Source organism: Sycon ciliatum, chromosome 2, assembly GCF_964019385.1.
Source record: "Sycon ciliatum chromosome 2, ocSycCili1.1, whole genome shotgun sequence".
In the NCBI taxonomy this organism is placed as follows: domain Eukaryota; kingdom Metazoa; phylum Porifera; class Calcarea; order Leucosolenida; family Sycettidae; genus Sycon; species Sycon ciliatum.
This window is the reverse complement of record NC_088644.1, coordinates 18274581-18300142: the sequence shown is the minus strand read 5'-3', so window position 1 is coordinate 18300142 and position 25562 is coordinate 18274581. Positions and strand designations below refer to the sequence as shown.

At 45.3% G+C, this 25562-nt stretch overlaps 1 protein-coding gene across 1 annotated transcript in view; it reads right to left on the bottom strand.

The window, feature by feature from the left end:
* LOC135809035 (uncharacterized) overlaps positions 1–25562 on the bottom strand; it is a 72366-nt gene that overhangs the window by 30491 nt on the left and 16313 nt on the right. Inside the window, exons 8-15 of the mRNA XM_065322295.1 lie at positions 24712–24801; positions 22220–22366; positions 19009–19208; positions 17107–17567; positions 13276–13520; positions 7420–7530; positions 6655–6769; positions 1880–2130 (exon numbers count right to left, since the gene is read on the bottom strand). Coding sequence (XP_065178367.1) covers positions 1880–2130; positions 6655–6769; positions 7420–7530; positions 13276–13520; positions 17107–17567; positions 19009–19208; positions 22220–22366; positions 24712–24801 — 1620 coding nt within the window. The remainder of the gene's footprint in view (positions 1–1879; positions 2131–6654; positions 6770–7419; positions 7531–13275; positions 13521–17106; positions 17568–19008; positions 19209–22219; positions 22367–24711; positions 24802–25562) is intronic.

Here is a 25562-nt window from a genome sequence, read left to right as displayed (position 1 = left end):
GAGTAGAGCTGCTGTTAGCTCAGAGTAGAGCTGCTGTTAGCTCAAGGTAGAGCTGCTGTTAGTTCAAAGAAGAGCTGCTGTTAGCTCAAAGTAGAGCTGCTGTTAGCTCAAAGTAGAGCTCCTGGTAGCTCAAAGTAGAGCTGCTCTTAGCTCAAAGTAGAGGTGCCGTTAGCTCAAAGTAGAGCTGCTGTTAGCTCAACGTAGAGCTGCAATGCTTTAATGTAATATAGCTCAAGGCAGAGCTGCAGCAAAAAGCTAGATACCACCAGTTGTGAGAGTGGACCCTGACATGACCCTGGCGCGTACGCTTGCTTCGCACACTGTACATTTATGTTGCTGCTCGTCATATCTACTGGAGATGTATTCCTTATGGATAGAGCTTTCCAGGAAGCCCGGGATTGTGAGAATCAACCTAGAAATGATGGAGTTATTCAACTTATTGTCGGAGAAATATGAGCAAGAACGGCAATTTCGCGTTTCCGAAAATAGTTCTGGGGCTTAACCCTATAACTCCATCATTTCTAAGTCGATTCTCACAATCCTGGGCTTCCTAGAAAGCTCTATCCATAAGGAATACATCTCCAGTAGATATGACGAGCAGCAACGTAAATTTACAGTGAACGAAGCAAGCGTACGCGCCAGGGTCATGGCAATTGCGAGCGAAATACTCATCGCGATGCAATTCCCTCAAATTTTATTTGAGAGCGCTGGGATTTTTGCAAAGAAGTCGGGATGCCCGTAGCCTGATTGCGTCATAGCACCTAACTGGCTAGGCGCGTGCGAAAATGGGGAAATCCCCAGCTGAAGTGCATTTTACACGCTCAAAAAAACAACTTGAGACGTGATTTTTTCAATCGAGCGCCATAACTCCACTCCAGGACGTAGGATCGCGTTCGGGTTTCTTCGAGACGACAGCTGAGAGTCTTCTAATGCCGATAGACCTTTCGATCAGGCGATTCGGTCAAGTATTCGCGAAGTTACGAAAGTTTGAAGTCACCCGGTATACTCTGCATATCGGTACGGATATATCCGTACGTTAGGGCTTAAAGAGTTAAAGGGTTAAGTGTGTATGGTGCATTCAAAACAGGCTCATATTTGAGAAGGCTATTACACAAGACAGTACAGTACACGTACAAGCAAGTTATCTAATGTGTTGGAACGTTCTCCGTTTGTTAGTGTTTGTCTTCATTTTACATGTACACTGTATATTACTCAGTATGTCATATTTGGACACTGCTCGAATATTCTTACCTTGTATGTTTCACTATTTGCAACGTGGCTCCTCTGCTTCAGTTTTCGTTCTATCTCTCTGACAGGGGCAGCAACCACCCGTCTGGGTGGGTGCTAGCATCCTCCGGGAGTTGCCACCGTGGAACTCTTCAATACATTATTGTTCTTCAATAATTAGAAATCTGCCTTTCTAGTTCTTCGTTGTTTGAATTATTATTTATTTGACCTTTTTGCATGTCCGCGTGTGTACTGATGACATCATGCGTTATTTTCTGTCACGTGCTTTGCTTTGAGTGTGTCGTTCAAAATGTTTGAACTCCGCTCACTTGTCGATTTCTTTGCTTGCTGTTTTCTTTGCCAGTCAAGCGTGGGGACGCTACGGTGCCATCCTCCTTGGCTGTGTGTCCGGTACGGGGCCGGATACGTGTGTCCCCAGCTCTCCGTTCTTTGTTCTTTATGGTTAGATTCTTCAATGGAGTTTGGAGATCATGTTTTGTAATACAGTCTTCGAAATAGATCGATGCCTCAAATGTTGTTTCTAATGTAAGTGTGGGTTTGCGACGGAACCGGTGAAACATCCTGTACTGCTCTATATCAGGTATTAACCTGTATGCAGGGATGTAGGAGCAAGACAACACATCAGTCTCACCAATCATGGTGTCCCAGTCACGGACTGTAGAGCAATCAGTGTTCAGCAAAGCACCATCCTGCTGGTCACGATCAGAACCATCATGCTGCTGGTTACGTTGCTCATCACGCTTCTCATCATCATCATCATCCACATGGCTCGTCGACATTGTCTGCTGCAGTTGCTCTCGAATCCACGCCATGAATGAGTCAACAAGCAATTCAAAATGAACATGAACGCTTGATTGTCGGTGACTGTCACTACTGCTACATCTGAGTAGCAGCAGCAGCAACAACAAGAACAAGAGCATCAGCGTCAGCGGCAGGAGCAACAGAAGAAGCAGCAGCAGCAACAACCACAGCAGCAGTCACACCAACACCGCCACCGCCACCGTCACCAACAACCACAACATACAACAACAGCAACAGCAACAGCAGCAGCAGCAGCAACAGCAACCGCAGCAGCAGCAGCAGCAACAGCAACAGCAGCAGCAGCAACAACAGCAGCAACAGCAGCAGCAGCAGCAGCAGCAGCAGCAACAGCGACCGCAAAAGCGACCGCAACAGCGACCGCAACAGCAACAGCAACAACGATGGATGATGAGATGATGAGATGTCACAAGCATCATTTGTCACGCAGTGGTAATTGTCGGGAATTATAGTGTTATCTTGTGTTAATACACGTTTATTTGTATTTGCCAGTACAATACTTCTGATGCCTTCTGATGAGATGGCAGCGAACACGATTTTAAGGATACTAATATATTATATTACTTTTAGCCAATGGTGTGTGTGTGTGTGTGTGTGTGTGCGTGCGTGCGTGCGTGCGTGCGTGTGTGTGTGTGTGTGTGTGTGTGTGTTCAATGCGCAACTCGCCCTACTTATTGCGTTGTATAGGGCCACACAGAAAAAGTTTGTTGTTTCGGGTAGCCCGACCGACCGATGATTCGAGCGTCGACCGATTTTGTTGTTGTATGCATTCATGCATATACCTGTATGCGCATCACATACATTTGTTGTTGTATGCATTCATGCATATACCTGTATGCGCATCACATACATGTAGGACTCAGTATAGAGTCCATGCACTATATGATGTCCAGCACCCTATATAGAGTCCATTGGTCCAAATCCACTATACAGAGTCCAGGAGTCCACTCAGTTTTGATCAGCTTCATCCTGCCGCGCAATCCCCTATAAGGAGTACACATTTTCTACAAGTCCCCTATTCACAGTCCAGGAGTCCAGTTTATCCAGTCACGCCGTCCTGTGTACGTGTGTACGTGTTGTGCCCGAAAGAGAACAAGCACATTTTCAGTTTTGCTTGCCTCGTGGCAGCGCATTCCTTTCTTCACTTCAGCCATGGCTAGCTGCCAGTTCCGCTGTGCAGTTGCTGACAGTAATCTGTCTCGAGATAACCAAGGAGGATAAGGAGACGTTCAAAATCAAATCTGGAAAGCGTCTTGTGGTTCTCTGAAGACGTTTCATCAGTGCGCGGGATGAAAGCAGAAATTGCAGAACGAGAAAAGTTCAGCACAGTTCAAATCTGACGAGTCAGGTACACTGACACTCTCTTTCGTTCGACGCCACAAGGATTCCCTGTTTGGCTGGCCATTGCTGCCAGTAAGACGTTTGAACGGTTTCATCAGAGCGAGGGATGAAAGCAGAAACGGCGAAAGAGAAATGTTCAGCACAGTTCCAATTTGACGAGTCCGAGATACACTGACACTCTCTTTCGTTCGACGCCACAAGGATACCCCTGTTTGTCTGGACAAGAGCTGCCTGTACCACCGTGTCAAAAGGCTGTCCAACTACATGGCAGGACGAAGACTGAGGTAAGGAAGCTTTTACTCGTTTCGATTGGTCTGCTGTTCTGTCGTTATGCTTGAATTTTTTTCCATTTTCAAGGAGCGTATCGCGTTTGTTTGATGTTGCTTGAATGAATGCCCTAAAAGTAATCAACCACTTCGTAATAGTCCTCAAGGACTGCAAGGACTTTGCATCAATCGTATACGATCGTCTAGCTATCATCAATTATTATAATTATTTCATGAGAAATGTATTTTTATCCCTGTGATAATTATGTGAAACTCCACGACACTCTTCCTCTAGTATGATGTCAAATACAATGGGATCCACAAACGCAGTGCCAGTGTACTAGTAGTAGTAGGAGGATTGCTTGTTTGCCAATGACAAGAAAAAGCTTCTCAAGCTAATACTTGTATTCCCTGAAGTAACCGTTTTGATGTCACGAACATGACATTGTGATGTTGGTGTGTCTGTGCGTCTTGAGTGCGCACAAACGATCTTATTCCTCGTATTACTAATAGATTATTGTCCCCACCGTCACCTGTTCACAGGTCTTTGAGTGGATTGATTTTCATTGAGCATCACATTCGTTGAGAACTTGGTTGTTGTGTGCTCCCATGCATCATTACGGTAATAAGCGTATCCGTGTGCTGTCTATTTGTTGCAGGTGTGCTGATCTTCAGAAGCTTGCGGAACTGAGTGCTGCTGAACATTTGCATGGCCATGAGCAAGGGTGAAGCTTGCTATTGCACTCTCAGCATGTGCTAGTATTATGCTGACCACTGCACTATGTTACTCTCTTACACTACTACGTGTATGTAAATGTGCGTGTACCCGTCCCTGTATGCATTCGTTTCGTATAATTATTTGTTATCCCTCTTGACTTTACGTGTAAATGGGTGGACGTTTGTATGGCTGTTGGAGTTGCGCGTGTATTGTGTCTCTACTCTTTTCTTGGTGTTTTCTTGGCGTTGTGTAAGTTTGTGTGTGTGTGTGTGTGTGTGTGTGTGTGTGTGTGTGTGCACGCGCAATAATTTGAAAACAAATAATTAATCCTGGGCTCTCCATTATTCTATTTCGATTCTTGTTTTTTTCTAGGTATTTTCTTGGCGTTGTGTGGGTGTGTGCATGTGTGTGTGCGTGCACAATAATTTGGCAACACTACATGATTGAGATATTTTAATTTGCAGCGTCTGCGAAGAGACCACTTGATTTGAGGATGGTGTTTGTAGGCTTTTTCATGTAATGAAGTGGCTGCAGCGGCGCCTCAATACATATTTTTTTCTTGAGAAGTGAATGATGTAAAGGATTAAAGGGAGAGGCCGTTTTCTGGTTAATATTCACTGCTTACAGCAGATCCTATGTCTAATTTCGAACTCGTTAGGGGATGCTTGCTTAATTGGCTGGACTTTATACAGAGTGTTGTCCACATAAAGAATCTTTAATCTTTATAGTTGATTTCAAAGTTTGGACTCCGTACAGTTGATTTTGGACCAATGGACTCTATATAGGGGTGAAGCCAATTGGCTGGACTCTATACAGGGAGTGATGTCCATCTAAACTTTGAGCTCACAGTTGATTCCAAGTTTGGACTCTGTACAGTGGATTTTGGACCAATGGACTCTATATAGGGGTTGGACATCATATAGGGGCTGGACGCTCTACTGAGTCCAACATACATGTACATGTACGTGCGGTGTGCCAGGCCCATGATGGCCCAAGGCTCTTCTTTCCTTGCTCTGGCTAGACATTTCAGTCCTGTGTTTCGAGTTGAATCGACCGAGTAGGATTTGTTGCAGGGTGGTTGTCGTTGGCAAGTGTAACGTTTTCGACGACATGCTTTAGTTTAGAAACTCTAGTGGCAAAACAATTATGCCTGCAGTTTCCATCACTATTTGACGGCGGTCGGACCATCGTCAGCAGCTGCATTGTTGAGTCACGAATATTGTACCCTGAGTTGGAAACTCTTCCAGAAGGCGTCACTCGCTTCCTCAACCGAAACCGGGTCAAGGCGCAACTGTGCTGACAAGAGTGATAATGTTGAACTTCATTTGGAGTTCGGACAAGGACGCTGATTCTTTTTCTTTACATTGGAGCAACAGGAAGCTGTAGTTCCTGGCCCGCGACGATCGCTGAACGATGTGTTGATGCGCAACGTCTCGGGGCTCTGCTCTGCTCGGTGTCTGAGTATGACCAGTTTGACTGTTCCAGGCGGGCTGATCGAGCTATTGATTGAGACTACTATGTACATGTATGCCTGCTTTCGACCACACATTTTGTATCTGGGCTGTGTACTGTCCACATCTGCATACCGATCTGGCATGCATAAAAATTATCAGCAAAAAAAGCCGACCGACCAACCGGTATTTTTTTGGCCATGTTACCCGAAACGAAGACTTTTTCGGTGCGGCCTAGTGATGATATATTTTCTGTTCTGGCTCATGGTAGGTCCAAGCTGCACTTGGCTATTATAGAGGCATTATATATTCGCAAGAAACCCCCGAGCTATGTGTTCAGAAGGAAAATGTATTGTCACTTCAGTTGTTGGGCGTTAGTCCCTGTGTAAGTGCTAAGAATAATGGTTCTCATTGATCAGGAGGCAAAGAATGTTTTTGGTGACAGTTCCTCTTTTAGTAGAGTCCCTCTTTTGTTTTAGTATTTCATAGTATCCACATCCAGTGATCAATAAATGTATGGTCGGACCACCATAAAAGGGTTATAGAACTATCAAGTATTGCACACCATGCACTCAGATATCCGACCACCTTCCGGATCGAGTTAAGTGGTGCCATTTCTGAGGTTGCCTGATGTACTTTGTACATGGCTGCATAAAGGGTCCCCGCGAAGAGTGGTTACATTCCCCACGGTGGTCTGCAAAAGTGAGCTGGTCATCGTAGACCCAGGTGACAATGCGCTGCTGATGGTCACTACAAAGCTTTTACCAAATGCTTGCGTTTTAAAATAGAAGGAAAGCTCTGGACTGCTTACGTCAGAATGTCCAAGAGAAATCCAGTGTGCGACTTGGCCAAAATGTCTGTGCGGCACAGCAAAGGTCGTAGCTTACACCAGTGGTGCACCAGCTTGTCAATGACTAAGGGACCATCTACAGTAAACATAAGTAACACAGTATGCACATCATCGACAGTTCATACCTCCCTCCCATTAAGTATGCAACTCGCATTGACCTAAGGCACGGTGAAATCACCATATCACATCATGCACCTCTCATTATCCAATGTAGACTTTGACTGGTAAACAAGTCTGACGAGCAGCTCTCATCATTTTTCGCCGTACAAGAGGCTTACAGCTCTCGTCAAAACATCTGTTAATCAGCGATGATGTGCCAGAGCTGTTGCTGTTTCAAGAGCGATTGCGGATCGGAGATTAAATAGATTATGAAACGACCCTCAAACTCGACGTGCAGACCAAACGTCGTCACCAAGCACTGCACCCTTCCCTTTGGCTGCCTGTTGAAAGTCGATCGTGATACACAGGATCAGGAACGAACTGCTCTAAACTGGGTTTTAGTGCCAGGGAGCTGGTCGTTGAGACGGAAAGTTTTGTCCCGTCCAACACAGACATGCACACCACCGGAATTGTTACAACATGTTCTATTGTTGTTACTATTCACATACGACATTGGGATTCGTCATTCGAACTACATATAAGACAGGACAGAAAACAGTGACTAAAACCAAAAGGAACGAACAAGAAGATTCAAATCAAGCATACACGTGAGACAAGAAACCTTACCCTCACCACAGACCGCTAAAGTTAAGACATCCCAGGGGTTATGGCCAGCAATCAGGGAACGGGTAAGCATTTGCAAAATGCACTCTGTCCGAGAATCAACCGATACCAGATCTGCATGGAAGAAACCCAAACAAAAACATCCCAGACTTGTTTACAAAAGCATATGAGTAACATCAGAAGCCAGTCCGACTGGTCCGGCTGATCACGGTGTCCATGTCAGCATGTCTATTTGCAGCACTGGCCGGACAAAGACCAGATACTGACTGGACACTTGCTGGCCACTAGTCACATATAGACTGGGCACTGGCTGTGCGAGGCAACAGTGAGTATTATCAAGAGTACATAATCCCAAGAGTATGCAACTCTGCACATGGGGTCTGGTGCAGCGCGCTGCCTGCATTAAGTAGCCACGAACTGTGGGCCATTGCGGCATTATTGATCGGCTACGGTTTCCTGATTTCTAATCTGCTTTTCCTCAGAGATTTCGGATGGTTTTGTACGTGATGCGTCATGCACAGGCATTGCCTTTGAACATACCGTATTGCACGTGAAATCGTTGAGGCTCAACCGTATGAAAACTCAAATCCAGGATCGTCATTTCACTACGTAATGAAGGCAGTGCGCTGCCCAGGGCACCCATAGCTCGGAGATCAGAGTTGCACATTCTTGGGCTTATGTACTCTTGGTATTATGTATAGCACCGGTTGGCCAGGCGGGCAGAGAGTGATACGCACTTGGAAAGCAACTTCAATCATAACAATCTCATTTTCATGCGAAGCCTGCTGGCATCCAAGACTCAACTGCATAGTTTGTAGCCACATGCATATATAGATGAGTTGTGACAGACTCGACCAACAGTACCTACCCATGTTAGGGAGCATCTCATAAGTTCGCATTTTTTTTCTAAACGTAACGCATTTCGAAACGGGGGTAGGGGGGGGGGGTAACGCCCTTTTCGAATAGAAAAATGACAGTTCGCACATTTTCTGGATTTGTACATACTGTGCATGCAGTGCATGTGCTAGATTGCTTCAGCAAATGAGTGTGTTTAGGTGTAGATCTATGTGCCTGTGTTTGGAGATCAGCCTTGCTCAGAGGTGTCAAGTACCTTCCAACAACAAGCCCCCTGAAGCCCATCCTCCCACCTCCAGCCAATCCCCGCCCAGTGGGTGGTCGATCCACTAGGTTAGCCACGGAGACTGCCCACTGCCACCCGCTCCAGCTCAAGTCGACGCTGCCCATGCGCATTCGTAGCAGCCTCCAGGGTTCCTACCCAGACTGCATTATTCCCTTGTGGAACAGCCTACCAGCGACCATTCTACCAGCACGGCCGCAACCCAGCCAGCTCCAATCATTCAAGGAAAGATGCAACAAGTATCTGCTGCACCTGAACTGGCAAGCAGCCACCGACGCCCTATGAAACGGTTTAGACCAGTGCCTCACTAGCATCCTCCCCCCCCCCCCCCCCTTACCACAATGTGACGTATCTTTCACTCTGCTTCTCTCACGACCATCTACCCATTGTCCTTGTTTCTCACTATTATTCATTTCCCCTCTTCCTCCCCTCTTCATGGTTTTACTGCATTATGGCGCGTTTTGTCTGCGTAGACGCCGAGACCTTTGAGGTCGGCAGAGCAGCCTGGCCCCGCCACCACTTCTCGCACATATTCGGGAATATAGTGGACTTTCGTATAAAAAAAATATAAAAAAGTGTCACATCAGCATCATCAAACTGTGTACCTGGCCAGCTTTTACAGTACACAGTCCTTGTGGAGGAACTCTGTGTATGTGCGTGTACATGTCATTCATTGTTCTTGTGCTCAGTAGATGCAGTACTGTATGCCATTCACTTTGACCATGTTGACATTCATGTGCATACCATGGGCATACAAGTCATGTGCATGGACATGCACACTATTAGGTCCACACGGAAAATGTGCGATAAGACTTTCAAATAGAGGGGGGAGGTAGGGGGTAAAGTCTATTCGAAATGCGTTACGTTTACAAAAAAAGTGCGAACTTATGAGATGCTCCCTTATCTTCATTATAAGCACTGGGCACCTCGTGAACGCCAGATAAATTAGCAACGTCTGTTCTCACCGTCCAGGAGGGTCCAGGATCAACACTGACTCGCGCTGCTATCTGGTGTTCACGAGGTGTTTGTTGCACTGGAAACGGAGCATCTCTGTAAGTTTGTATCCCTGGTGATGGTTTGGCCTGGAGTTAAGCTCAACTAACTAGGGGTGAATTCTCCCGAAGCACTGTAAATTGAGAAGGGAGTGGTGCTTTCTCGCAGGTTTGCCGAGTCGAAGGTTCGATGGACTTCTTGTGTGCTCTGGATGGCAGTCGTGAGGCAGTCAAGTGTCAAGTCAAGTCGGGGGAATGTGCGAGCTCCGGTGTGGGGAGCAAACACCTTTCCCATAAATCATCGCCAAAGTCACTACCAGTATTTCCTAATGTAGGACCTAAGCGTAATATCACTACTTGGTAGAATGTACCTGTCTGGGAATTAGAGTTACGAGAGGCTTGAAAGCCCAGGCGCCCTCGCTATGCTTTGTTTTTACCTAGGTCATCATGTGTGTTATTCGAACTGATAGAAACGCCTTTGCAATACAAAAACATGTGCCCGATAATTGTATTACACCTACAAAAAAAGAAAGAAATATCAGCCAGGATAAATTTATAGAAAGTGTTGGCGGTGTGATCACTATGAGTGTGGGTATGTATCAAAGGTCAACATATACCAGTATAAAAACCGAGGTCCCATTTCAACGACGCGGAGGAAGTAATAAATGCAAAATTGTCGCTTCGCACATCACAATGTTTGTGACTTGCTTGTCTTTAAGCAGTTGGTGGTCTGTCGGACTTGCTGTTTTCTGTGTTCGAACATTGCTCCGACCATTCCTGCACAATGTCTATTTGCTACGGAAGCCGTGGTGGTCTCGGAGCTCTCGTCCGCGCCAGACAAATTCATCGCGCTCCGCACTATTTCGCCCCAGAGTGCATATCTCTTTTCTGGAGTTCGTGCCGGCCCATATCGTTTGCGTGGGCATTTGTCAAGACTAAAAGCTCCGGTATAAGAATCCTAGTAATTCTCCTGAATTTGAAATGCTGAAGTTGACGATGGCAAGAACAAAAGATTCTCAAAAGGAAGATTAGGCCTGAAGAGCATCACTTATATGGGCCAGTGCATGCAATACCGCGTCTAAGGGCAAATTTTTTGGAATTTTTTTCCTTCTTGAAAATCAATCACTGGGGTGTAGAGAACAACTCTGTGGAAGATGAAGCTGGATATCACATTTGAAAGTACATAGAGACCATGATTTCTATGGCATTGTCCAACATGGAATATGCCTTGTATAATGCATTATCTACAGCGTCGCTGAAAGCAGCAACAGTTTTGCGTATAAGCCTTTAGTATTGGCCAAGACAATCAATGAAGACTGCCTTGTTATCCAGACAAAACCGGGCAACATTGTCCAGCAAATTCTTGCAGCGTTGACCTAACAAGAACTCGCGTTCCTCTTGTGCAAAGTCAACATGGTCACGGAGTGGTTCCGTTGCAGACTTCTTTTCATCCTCTGCACGAGGAGAACAAATATCGTCCCGGAGCAGCGCACACTTGTTGAACACATCCATCCGTTGCGTCATGAACTCGATGGACTAGCACTTCTTAGTCCACAGATACAAACAAAATATGGTAACCCAGGGTTTGCACTTCACCAGACTGCTCGACATGTTCCGAAAGGACAAACTTGTAGGCGACGGATGTAGGTAAGTTTCATGGGAGATTCCTCACCTCTCCCTCTTGGTGCAACAGACAAAGGGAGACCAAACACTAAGCTGTAGTTCAGTCTGTTCAGAATAAACTGCTCCGCTCTGTCTCCCTTTTCTGCAGTAAATTTATTCCAAGGCACATTGCCAGCTTTCCATGTGCACCAGGGTCACAGCTAATGTTCTCCTTGTCCACTTGCAGACAGTCATATTCTGCCAACCACATGGAGCTGCATAAACGCGGTTCGACACACGATGTGTCCCATCACAGTGTATCCAAACGTGATGCGCGTCCTTTCCGTTGCGGAAGCTGTCGACTGATGCACGACAGTCGACAGGATCGTCACGCGTGCAGCGCAGCCAGCGCCCCAATATAAAAAATGCCGAAGTCCTTCGATTTCATCGCCGAGATTTAGTCGTCGTAATGGAGGATTGCGCTCGACGTGAAGCTGCTGAAATGGTAGTTCCGAACGCAGCCACAGCCTTCAAGAATCAGTCAGTCCACAGCGGCAATGCTCTGAAGCGCGTCCTGCTCATCGTCGCTTGCAGAGGCCTAATTCATCCGCTCTCGACTCGCCTTCAACCTCAACACTCCTAGGAGTCTTTCACTCCCGGACGCTTAGCTGGGGCTTCATCAGAGTCACTGTGAGCAGAACAGCTGCTAGTTGCCGACTGCTCCGACTCACGACTCGCCAAATAAATTGTCGTCTTCCTCCTCGATAATAAACCTTGCCGATCTCTTCGGACGCGCCGACGATAATCACGCGAGCGGTACAGCTCAACCGGCGTGCTGCTCGGCGTCTGCCACGAGTGTGTCTACTCAGAGGCCCTTCCTCAAGTGCTAATTCCAACTCCTCCTGCGCCGCCACGTCCATGATGATCGCTTGTCGGTCGCTTCTCTTGTCGTCTTGAGATCGAGTAGACAAGATCCGCGGTCGAGCCACAAAAAAAATAACTCTTCTTTCCGAGCGATTTTCTCAAAATTCTGAAAGAAATCGGTTTCCCCCGAAGACACGTTTTCGCATGCACTGGCCCATATATTGCTCTCCAGGCCCAAACATGACCAGGGATACAAACTTACAGAGACGCTTTGTTTCCAGCATGACAAATACCTTGTGAATACCAGACAGCAGCGTGAGTCAGTGTCGCTCGTGGACGGTGAGACAGACGTCGAGGACCCTCGGTCATTCACAACGCTGTCACCTCCAAACCAGCTAGTCGCAAGCCCACACTCGGCACAACAGTACGAAATTAATGGTAGCGACTTCGGCGATGATTGTTAGGAAAGGGTATGCTCCTCTCAGTCAAGTGTCAAGTCAAGTCGGCAGAATAGCGCGAGTTCTAGTGTGGGGAGCAAACTCTTCCTAGTTTGAAAAAATGTTGAATATATTGATTATCCGTGCTCGACTAATGTATGGTCTGTCGGTAAAGGTATACTTTGATTTGGTCGTCCGGATATCAAGGAGTATGGTGGCAACTGAAATGAATTTCCAAATCAACTAAACCTGAATTTCAAATTTCCTGCGTAGCCATGCCAAGTACAGGGAATATGCCCGAGCTGCGAACGCATTGCGCAGTCTTTGAACAAGACATGAAGCTAAACCTTTTCCACACTTTCCACACTGGCCACTATTCTCTAGTACATGTACAACTGACTTCCGAGTGCACTGACAATCCTCGTGGAATTTGCACGCACACCTCAAAACGAAATTTACTCTCACTTCCCTTCACCTTGATGGATTTTCATGATCCTGGGCTCGTTGGAAAGATCAGGACCAAATGAATCCATCCTGACAACTCTTGGCTCTATAGGCACACCAGGGCCACCTCTACTTCTATGGAAAGGGTTAAAGCTTGTGGTGAGCCGCGACATCGCTGCACCAGCGCAAGCTGTGGTCACTATGGTAATGAATACTAATGACGGTGTTTCATCTCATGATGTACAACGGAGCCACAGTGGAACTCGGCTCTAGGTCGGGGGCATAGAGTGACGAAGTGGCGGCGTGTTGGCTGAAGTGGAATCACAATGCAAAAACACGTCAAAGCAATTACAGCTGCCTAGTATGCAGACAGCTTACTTACCTGATATGTTGGGAAGGGGAAGCAACGTCTTAGCTAGTTGAAAGATGACCAAAGCTCCCTGATAATCCACAACACCAAGGCAGCATTGTGATGGTGAGAAACAGGCAACAGCGGCTGCACATGGAGATGAATCACTGCCACTCTCCTTACTCAACGCACACTGTTGCTCCTGCTGCTGCTTCCAGCCTTGGCAAGAGCTAGTAGTAGCAGGGAAAGGACACTGACTTCTGACCGTTAATGTTGACCTTTGAGGTGAAAAAAGCACAAACAAGCCTTTTGAAATGTGAGCAAAAGAGTGTTGCTGTCTGTACAGAGAAGCACCGTATGTTACCGGTTACAAGTCGATTTTTTATGACCTAACAAGTAAAAACCTAACTAAAAATGGGGCAGTCGACTTACAACCAGGTTTCTAAATAAGCAAAAAAAGGATTATTTTTCTTCAGACTTTCCCTTTTTAAATCCCTCACACTTAGGCTGTACTCACACTACTTGAAAAACCGCATACAAGTGACTTACGTGTGAATGTTGCCACGGTGACGGTTGCGAAAATGAAAAAAGCCCTTGAAAGCCGCTTGAAAGGTTTCAGTGGAAACGGAACCCTCTTCTACGAGGTTTTTTGCGTTCAAGCCGTTTGGAAAGCTGTGTGAGGTCAGGAGGTCGGAGTACTATTGTACGTTGAAAGGCTCTAGAATATTTTTCATGCTTTGTTTCCTCGTGGTCGTACTGCTCTTGTACATTATACTTGTAGTTTCCTTTTTTTGCTTGTCATTTCTGAATTCTTTGGTGTTTTCCGAGTATTTTCCGTCTTCTTTCTTCCAGTAGCTTCCCGTTGTTTTGATTGCCGTTTCTGTCGCATTTCTTTTGTACCATTGCTTTGTCCCGACATTATGCCTCGCGTAGTGTTTTCTGACGACTTGGAGAAGAAGTTCATCGAGCTGTGGAGAGAAACCTCTTCATCCGTCGACGTCGACGATCTGCTACTTCTTCGCGAGGCATGGCGAATGAACTCCACGATCGAAGCAAGATATAACTGTTTCTATTTTCTCATGAACTGAAAATTTCAAATAAGTTGATCGAGCGCAAAAAATTTGAAGGCACGTGCCTCTGGATTTGCAAAACTACCACATGACAATCATGTTTCTCCATGGTAATTTGCTGACAAAAATGTTTCAAGTCGTCACTGGAGTGCAGTGTGCTTGGAAAGGCTTTTTCAAGTACTTTTGTCCAGTTTTGAACGCGACATTCGCGTCAACCTTTCAAGTAGTGTGAGTACAGCCTTACCGTATGTCAGCGCCTTTAAAGCCATGGCCTTATATTCGAAACACCGCTGCTTTCCTAGCTATTTTAGATGCAAAATGACTTGCCCACTACGCCATGCCATAAAAGTCAAAGTCCACACAGAAATTTCAATCTAAAGTCTAAACCCACTTATCAGGGAAAGAAGAAACACAAATCTCAAGCTATTCTTCACCATCGTCATCAATAAGGACTCCGAAATTCACGAACCAGTTTTCGGGCATTCTCTTCAAATGAAATACAAGCAACCAGAACCAATGAAACATAGGGATAAGTAGCATCACAAGGGTGGTAACCATTACAACTAGGTGATAAATGTAGCGAAGAATTTATGCACAAGGGGAGAAAAGAGAGAAAGAGAAGGTGAGAAGTGAGACAAGAGGAACTAAACACACACACTGTGTAAAGACAAACACCAAATGGACGCTACATTAACTAGTGGGATCAGGGGTGTCAGTAAACAACTTGAGAGATATTACATTTTTCTTTTGTTCACACAAAGGTGGCTGGGTAGTGTAAATATAGATAGCTTCACCTAGTTATAACGGTTATCACCCTTGTGATGCTACTTATCCTTATGTTTCATTGGTTCTGGTTGCTTGTATTTCATTTGAAGAGAATGCCCGAAAACTGGTTCGTGAATTTCGGAGTCCTTATTGATGACGATGGTAAAGAATAGCTTGAGATTTGTAGTTTTTCTTTCCCTGATAAGCTTCCTGTCTCCAAGAAAGTTATTTAACTAAACCCACTCGTTCACCCTTCCTGCTGGACTGTAAGTTTGTTAGTCACTTAGTATAGTACTTATTCCTTCATTTTTACAAAACATACTTGAAATGCCATTTGATTTATGATGCCCATGGCTTTATAACTGAGACTGGCTTTATAATCGAATATACCTCCATGGCTTTAAAGGTGCGGATATACGGTATGAATATTATACGATTTGGGGCTCCCGCGTTCTAGTTTGTGTTAAGCCTAGTTCACATTCGACGGGACGCGACGTATTTAAAGGATCGACGGGAAACGACGGGACGGTCTGCCGGCGCCCAATGTGAACACCAGGTACGGGAACGCAACCGTACTACCGACAGATCGGGAAGCGACGGGAAGAGTTGAATCGATTCAACTTTTCATACCGTAGACGGGCGTAGACAGGGACGCAAGCGTACAAAACGGCTGCAATTCGAGTGTGAACAGGAGACGGCGTCGTGCGCCAATTCCTCCCGATTACTCCCGATTCGTACTTTGACATTTTTAGCATTTCGAACAATACGTTTCCCATGACAACTCACAGAATGGCTAGCAAGACTTGAGTTGAATTTTAGTAAGATAAGATCTCATGTCACTTATCGTATTTGGGGATAGTTCAGGAGCGTGACAGACGACCTGTTCTATCATTTCGTATCTAATATTGACTGAGTACGAGGTCAATATAGGAAATAAAAGCCGAGTAAAAGACCGAGGCGAAGCCGAGGTCTTTTACGAGGTTTTTATTTCCTATACTGACCAAGTACGAAGTCAATATTAGATTTATCACGACAAACAGTCCAGTCCTCATGAATCCCGGTTTTATGATTGCACAACCGTTGCACCACTACCTACTCATGCAGTGACAATGCTGCAGTAGGCACCGTTCAACTGCGCAACCCCTAAGCAGTCAAATATAAGCAGTCAATATAGCCCTAAGGAGTGAAATATGCAGGAATATTTGACTGCTTAGGTATAGCGAAAATCAATGGGAGTCAATACTAAGGGAGTGATAACTGCGGCTATTATTCGAATTCCACAACTTTCAGGGCTAATTTTTGGTCTTCATGAACTGGTATTGTGAACTTGATTCCGCTTCATTCAAGGAGAAATAATTGAAAAGAAGTCCCGAAAAACAAGAAATTAGGTCCGAAAGTCACCTCGTGACCGACTGTGGCGTTTGACTCGCGCCGTTCGACATTGAACAACACAACGACTGCTGCATGTCGTGTCGTACGAATAGTGCAGGATTATACAGCTCACCCCAGCCGTCCCGACAGGCCCTTACGTCCCGTACCGTCAGCTTTGCGTCGAATGTGAACTAGGCTTTACAGTGAGGGCTGCATCCCACCAGCCTGTGTGGATAGATTCACAGGAAGCGAGAGTTTCAAAGTCTGAAAAAATGATTATTGGCCGCTGCTGGGATGATGACTACACCATGGCTTAGTTGTAAACGCATCGCTGACCATGAGCGAGGGTTCCTGGGGGTGACAGTCAGTTTTCCTTCTCCAGTGTCGAGTCAGTCGGCAGGAAGCGCGAGCTCCGATGTTCGGAGGAGACACTTTATTACGTGTAATTCAAACTTTTTCGTCGTACCAATCGTCTGGAAGTCACTTCAAGTCAAATTTGAATGCGTAATTCGAAGTACGAAAAGTGTGCCCGCTGGATAATTCGAACTCTGTCTTCGTCAAAAGAGCAGTTTACAGTACAGTGACTGCGTCCTTCGAATGCTTATTTCGAAGTGAGATAGAGCTGCAGCAGAAATGCAGCAGTATAACACTGACTCACCGTTCCAAAAGTGTAATGGTACCATCTTGACCAATACATGCCAGCATGTCACCAAGGCACACTGATTGGCTGCTGCAGCTGCTTCCCATAGCAACAGTGGCGATCCTGCTACTGATTATATTGCTGCCACCGTTACTACTGCTAGTGACCGTTGAGAAACCGGTGGTGGTAGTAGAAGTGCTGGTGTTACCTCCGCTGCACCTGTTACTGTTGCCGTTGGTAGAAGTACTGGTGCTGCTGATACCTCCAGTAATTATACTGCAACGCTCGGTGCCTCCACATTTACTGCTGTTGGTGGTGGTGGTGCTGCTGCTGCTGCCCTGCAAATGACCAGTGGCTGATGAAGATGCAGGTGACAGCAAGGTAGTGCTGCGTGCAGGTGCTACATAAGTTGGTGATGGTATGGCAGCATCCATGAAAATCGTGTTACTTTCATAGTGATGACTACAACTAACGTGGACCTAGTGCAGAAGAGCGAAAAGTGCACATTCAATAAGGAACTAATTACTTCTAGGACGAGTTTTTTGTCAGAATTGACTTCAAATAATCAACCCTAGAACAGAACAAAGATAACGATTGGAAATAAAGGATTTTTTTAAAGGGTGTGCAGACTCCACTGTAGCTAATTTATCTTAACCCATTCACTGCTGAGCCCGTTCTATTACTTCAAAGTACATGATTCTAGATGACGCCCAGGTTCTGAGCTTGTTCTACTACATGATTCTAGATGACGCCCAGGTTCTGAGCCCGTTCTATTACATGATTCTAGATGACGCCCAGGTTCTGAGCCCGGTCTACTACATGATTCTAGATGACGCCCAGGTTCTGAGCCCGTTCTATTACATGATTCTAGATGACGCCCAGGTTCTGAGCTCGTTCTACTACATGATTCTAGATGACGCCCAGGTTCTGAGCCCGTTCTATTACATGATTCTAGATGACGCCCAGGTTCTGAGCCCGGTCTACTACATGATTCTAGATGACGCCCAGGTTCTGAGCCCGTTCTATTACATGATTCTAGATGACGCCCAGGTTCTGAGCCCGCTCTACTACATGATTCTAGATGACGCCCAGGTTCTGAGCCCGTACTAGTAATGTGTTTTCACACCCTGGGTGTACACCGCGCATTGATGAGAATTGACAGGACACGCACATGGTCAAATGTTCGTAACTTCGCCAATTCCAACTCAATTCTCACAATCGAAATACATGTATACAGGTCGAAGAGGAGAGTCTAAATAAACGACGTGGAGACAACAATTTCAAAATAGCAACAAATAGTATTAATTCTTCTGTCATCACCATCCATCAACGATTCAGTCACGATATTGCACTGATGATTGTGACGTGAAAATCGATTTAGGAAAACCTTGATGACTTTGTTGATGTGGGGTGATGACGCCAGAATTTCTACTGTTTATTGCTATTTAGAAAGTCTAAGCTTGCAATTGGATCAGCGAATGTTGTGTTATGAAGCTTGATGGACACCCAGCGCAGTGTGTGGACACATGATTGGTTGGAAGAAGCTGCGACAATCGGTTTCCCAATCAAACGCGCTCCGAATACGTTAACCATTTTGTACAGAAATTAAATTGACTATGTGGCCACCTGGCTGCGCACTGTGATGCCAGCACCGGATGAGGTAGACTATGCACTCAAGTTCGATTGGGAATATGTGACAAATGATGGATTGCAGGCCTTCTCGTACAAAGACCATTCGATTCTTGTGCCCAAAATTCTACGGATCCTGAGATTTTCATTTTTCACCGGACTGCCCCTTTTTTTAAACAAAGACATGTAGCATGCACCAAACACTCTGATGCATGTACGTGGCTGCAGATAAGAATCACCCACATCACCACAACCAAGAAGAACTTCACTTCATCACCAAACAGAACTTACATGCCTACGTGTTGCTGTGCTAAACGATGTATCTTGTTGCACAGGTGCTTGCACAGATGGTGGTGATGAAGCGGGCGCTGATACACAAGCAGCACTATCGGCACTAGCGCCAGTTGACTCGGTGCGTAGAGATGTAGCACAGGTGTTGTCTACACCAGGAATACACATCCGCCATCCGTACACAATACTCTTGCTACTGCCTGTATGCACACAGTCAAAGTCCAAAACAACAGTCTTCCTCTCCATGAACAGGAGGGATCAGCTATGGCAAATATGCCATCAACCCCCGCCACTTCCAAACGAAATCTTGAAAAGTCCAAATTCAGTAAAGTAAGTAAGTAAATTATCGTATCCGTTCCCGAAGGGAACTCATACGATAATTTACTTACTTACTTTACTGAATTTGGACTTTTCACTTTTCAAATTCAGTTGTTGTATTAAAAAAAGGCGACGTGGAGACAATGATCTTAATACATGTAATGCAATGAATAAAACTATATGTGCACTCATATCACAACCAGTGGCGGATCCAGGACTTGGCCGAAGAGGGGGCCCAAGGTATCCGCCCCCCCCCCCCCCAAAACAAAACAACAAATACAACAACAACAAAGTCCTGAAGCTGTGAAGAGCAGTTGTTTTTAGGGTCCGGCGGATTCTGCCGGCAGAAAAATTGACAGAATTCGGTACTTTTTCTGGTAAGTTTTATGGATGTTTGGTATGTGGATAAAAATACTATAGTATGGAGCAGAATTCGAGGAATTGCCCGCCATAAGGTTTGTATGATTCTGCCAATTTCACTGCTTTTCGAGCAGAATATGCCACCTTTTCGAGCAGAATCCGCCGGTTTCTAGTTTTATTCCATTCTCACGACATTTTCAAACTGCACTGGAACATTTCCACTCGACAGCGGCCGCGACGGACCTTTGGACGGCTCTCCAACGCGAGCTCTCTTATCTACCGGTCCACTGAAGAACGACCTGATGTCAGACCCTTTCCTCTTCATCTCATATCTGAAGGTAACCCGTTGGCTACAAGCGAAGTAGAGAGCTAGAGAGCGTATACTTGTAGTTTCTGACAATTGAAAAAGAAAAAAGGAAGGACGAAGTCGACAGCACCGTGCACCAAACAGGACTTCAGCCCAACGCGATCGCTGCACTATGTACCAGGCCCTGCATTTTTGGCACGTTTTTCACATGTTTGAAGTGCGGCCGTGTCCTCAGGTCGCAGTGCGTACAGTAGTTGTACACCGGTACACAGCGCGCTGACTAGTACAGACTCATGCTCGGTGCGTGACACCATGTACCGGAGTGATCGGACACGTATAAAAGTACCCAGCACGCGTGACCCACTTGACACGCCAAGTAATTTCGAGCGCTCATTCTACAGTCTACTGTAATCCTAGACCAAGGTCGAAATTTTCAAAGGGGGGGCCCAGGCCCCCTGGGCCCCCCCCTGGATCCGCCACTGTCACAACCATAGCAACGAATAAAGTGTTCCAGAACGTTTTCTTGTCACAATTTTCAATGGAAGCTTGTGACTGAAGGGAACATCAAACAATATTAGGATGTATACACTTAGAGTGACAAAAACACGGTAACCAGTAAGAAAGCAGCACATTCTTAAGATATAGTAGAATGCACTGGTAGTGATTACGGAGATGGAGGTGGAAGTCAGCCAACAAGCACAGGCGGTAAGAAGAACACGTGCGCAATCAAAACACACTTGTTATCTAACCCACTTTGTCGTGATTTGTATGATGATTCGTGGTTTAGTGTTGTTCGTTCTGCAAGTAGTTTCAAGCAGTTGAAAGTTCTAGAAGCAGGTTGCATTCGTATTCGTGATCCTAACCTGTGCAGGCAAGAAGAAAATGTTACTGCACTTAGGGCATGTTCGATTGGTAGGATCGGGATCCCGATCCACCGGATCCACTGGATTCGCACTCTTTCGATTGGTCGAATCCGGATCCGGATCCTTCGGATTTGGATCCGGTCAACCTACCTCGGGGAGCAGGGTTGACCGGATCCAACGGATCCAAATGTGACCTTTGTGCGTATATGGCGGGTAAAAATCATTTTTGTACACATTGTGGTACGCACACGTGGATCGAGATAGAGCTTGCCGACTTTTTGTAAAACTGGCGCGGTGAGTACGACTTTTTATCACTTCGTCAACATGGCAACAGTCAAGTCCCAAAAAAGTGTCCAGTTGACTCTGAACACGACTGAAGGATCCGACGGATCTGAGATCTGGATCCCGATCCTTACCAATCGAACATGCCCTAACACTAACTATTCCAGTAATTTTTGCACTCACCACAGTTACACATGCTATCGCCACATTGCACCTCACATTATACCGCGCTATCGGTGCTGAATGCCCCAACATATTCTCACCTGTGTATTTATCGCTTACCAGTGCATTCTACTACCGGTTTATTTTAAGAATGTGCTACTTTCTTACTTGTAAAATAGCAATGAAAAATATCAATTGTGCACTCATAACCATGTATAAACAATTAAAATGAAACAATTCCAGAACGTTTTCGTGTGACCATCATCAGTGGAACATCGTCACATAGTAAGAATCACTAAAACAACCAGTTATATAGCTAGAGTAATATGAAAAGAAGCGTGAGAATGCAGCACAGCTAGCGGTTATGCATAACGCGTGTAGTGTGAACCTTTGCAGTGTATCTGAGAATGGTAGCTGTGCTGCATTCTCACGCTTCTTTTCATATTACTCTAGCTATATAACTGGTTGTTTTAGTGATTCTTACTATGTGACGATGTTCCACTGATGATGGTCACACGAAAACGTTCTGGAATTGTTTCATTTTAATTGTTTATACATGGTTATGAGTGCACAATTGATATTTTTCATTGCTATTTTACGACTGTTGTCTCCTCGTCGGTTATTTCTTACTTGTTCCGGTGTTTTTGTCACTCCAAGTGTATAAATCCTATTATTCTGAAACGTCCACCTCTCTACACTGCGCTCTTGAATTATTTTCAAATGGCCGGGTTTGTCGCTACTTCAGAATCCTATAATTGTTTGATATTCCCTTCAGTCACGAGCTTCCATTGAAAATTGTGACAAGAAAACATTCTCGAACACTTTATTCGTTGCTATAGTTGTGATATGAGTGCGCATATAGCTTTATTCAGTTTTGTATGAAAACCTGAGGTGTTGTTCCCATAGAGTGGCAACATACCAGCTAAAGACATGGTCAATCCAATCGTCTTCAGGTCTGTGCCGGAATAGAGTCTCAACCATGACACACAGCCAACAAATGGCTTTGGGCAAGTTGACGATGATGTGTCTATTGTAGCTAAACTCTCAGAAGACATGTTGATACCAGCTAAGAATACAATAGCAAACATTGCGTCAAGGTATATACCGATACAAGAATGTCGCTACAGCACATCAAAGCACAACAAGCTACACATGTTCACTTGGCAAGAATTCAGAAAGAAAAGCAGCAAAAGAAACTGGAAAGTATGCGGGAAGCGGTCAGCGTTTTGATGGCATTGTGGGATGAATGAGCCGTCTCCAGATATTACTATTTCTGAAGCATAGCTATTTGGCAACACGATTCCCACATAACGATGTCTGATAATCCGAACCTCGAAATGGGCATGCCCATTAAAATAGAAGTCCCACAGAATCCAACTACTGTATGAGCACAAATTTTCGTTTGGAATTAACTTTCGCTATATTCGTTAGGGGGCACGAAATACCGTATATTCTCTATTATAAGCACAGGTCTCCATTACTAGCACAGTCTCTAATACTAGCACACTGTGAGCACCTTTCGAAACATTATAAGCACAGTCTCTATTATTAGCACGGTCTTGGTGGAAATCAATGCTGTATGCATGATATCCAGCATGTATTTCTTCTTGCTCCGTATGGATGTATTGGTTGAAAAATATAAGCACGGTCTCCAATATAAGCACGGGGTAGAGGGGTGTTGAAAAAATAAGCACGGCGCTTATAATAGAGGATATACGGTAACTGAAGTTTGTACCACACTAAAGTTTTTTTTCTGAACGTTCGGGGTGACCGACCTCGACCAACAACGAAATTTAGTACGTAACAAGCCTGCTGGTGGAGTGATATAACGAAAGATTTCGTGAACGAAAACTTGTACTTATACAGTACATAAGTTAGAAAATGCGTGGGGTTTGCGCTGATAATTCAAAGTTAGCAAAGCATAATTCAAAGTTAGCAAAGCATAATTCAAAGTTAGCAAAGCATAATTCAAAGTTCACTGTACAGTCAGACCTCGCTTATCCGGTCCTCTTTTACCCGGATCCCTCGCCATCCGGAAGAATATCGCAGGTTACCGATGTGCAGCATATCAGTGTCTGCTCTAGGATTTGTAGGACAGCCGGGTACACGTGTACCTGGCGCAACCATTTCAACCGGGTCGGAGCCGGGTACACATGTATTCGACGCGCGCCTCTGCATGATCTGTCACACATACAAGCCATGTAGTCAGCCTTTTCAAAGTTCGAACGTGTAAAGTACCAACCGGGTCACAGGTGACCCGGTACTATATTTTCAACCGGGTCCAAGCGCCGCCCAACCGGGTCGATTACCCGGCTCACCCGGTTCTGGAGCAGACACTGCATATGTTACGCATACAACATAACCGGACCACGCGATCCGCATACCGGTGCATGATTTTGTGTACAAACTGGTTGAAATATGTACAAAAAGCTTCGTCGTATCCGGTTGCACGTGGCTTGCAGAAGCTAGAATCAGGGAGTTGTACAAGCAAATGAGGTCCTTGACCTGCTGGATGCATGTGGATAGCACTCAGTTGCATGCACTTGTCATTTTTCTCGCTTGTTTTACATATCATGCACGCTAGTTGCACTGCATAGGACCCGTCTACATGTATGTAGTATGCCACTCCTTTTGATATGCCACATGCATATACGGTATGTGTGTTCAGTTATCCGGTTCCCTCGTCTATCCGCAAATTTTTGTGGAAAATGGATGTGTGCGGTTAAGCGAGGCCTGACTGTACATTATACAAGTCAATTCAGTGTGCATGAGCAGGCTATCCTGGCCAGTCCGGTGTCCGCTAAATCTGTGTCTAAGGTGCACAGCGCAACTCTGCATGACAAATTGACAATGTGAGCATTTTGACATACATGTGTTGTGGGTACATGTTTGGATAATTACCGAATGTCCGCACCTTTAAAGCCATGGAGGTATAATTGATTAGAAAGCCAGTCTCAGTTATAAAGCCACGGGCTTCATAAATGAAATGACATTTGAAGTATGTTTTGTAAAAATGAAGGAATACGTACCATACTAACAAACTTACAGCCCAGCAGGAAGGGTCAACAAGTGGATTCGGATGGACATTTCTGTGCGGACTTTGACTTTTATGCCATGGCATAGTGGGCGAGTCATTTTGCATCTAAAATATCTAGGAAAGCAGCGGTGTTTCAAATATAAGGCCATAAGGCGCTGACATACGGTAGAATGTCCGCATTATTAGAAGGTTCCCCCTGGCATTTTTGGGTTTGAATTGTCAGGATTCCACCTGTAACAGGTACAGAACAGCCCTACTGGATCTTGCATAACAGTGTATCTGGTTTTGCTTGATTCAGTCAAGTACCTACCCGATCACCAATCACCCCGATCACCCATAGTAACTTAACATGTAGCTGAGAAGAGTAAGGATACTTGGAGATAGATCAGAAGCAGCTTCAAAGTCCAGGCGGAAAATCTGCACTTTCGAGCAAGAAGACGCCACGGCAACGATAGTAGAACCATCTGCGACAAGACAGTAAGAAGACAGCAGCAGCATTAGAAACCGCTTTAAAATTACATGTACTTTTCTTCATGTGCGCAAGCTCCACTGCAGCCACTTCATTACATGAAAACCTTAAACACACCATCTTCATGTGGTCTCTTCGCTGCAAATTACAATAATCCTCAATCCTGATGATGGCTCCTGGCCGAAAATCTGATTGACATAATTATTGTAACTTGCAGCAAAGAGACCACTTGAAGATGGTGTGTTTAAGTTTTTCATGTACCACTACTTCAAAAAGAAGTATGAGAGTGTGATATCAGACCCGAATCAGCTCCTGAGGAGAAGCACAGCCCAAAGTCGGCTAGTTCTTTTCCCGCGCCCAATGGCACGTATTCACTGAAGGCGCACGTGACTAGCGCTGCGGGGAAACAAGTAGGTTTTCTCATTTGCGTACATAGTAAATTCGCACTTTACTCTTGACTTGTTGAGCCGTCTCGAACGTTGTATTCCGCAAATTCCACTTCGTTGGGTCACTACTATTGTATACCTTGAAGACCAGTAGTCTATATCGAAAGAAACTCACAAGTTCCAGCGATTAGAGAAACTTCTTTCCACGCATTTGTATACATTTGTATGCGGAATCGAACAAGTGTCCCCCCAGCGTGGCTCACGTGCGCCCATACCATGTATGCAGCGTGGGTGTCCGCCATTTTAGATGAATACGTGCCATTGTGTCATGGGAGAATGCCTCTCTAGCTCTATGCTGCATCATATCTGG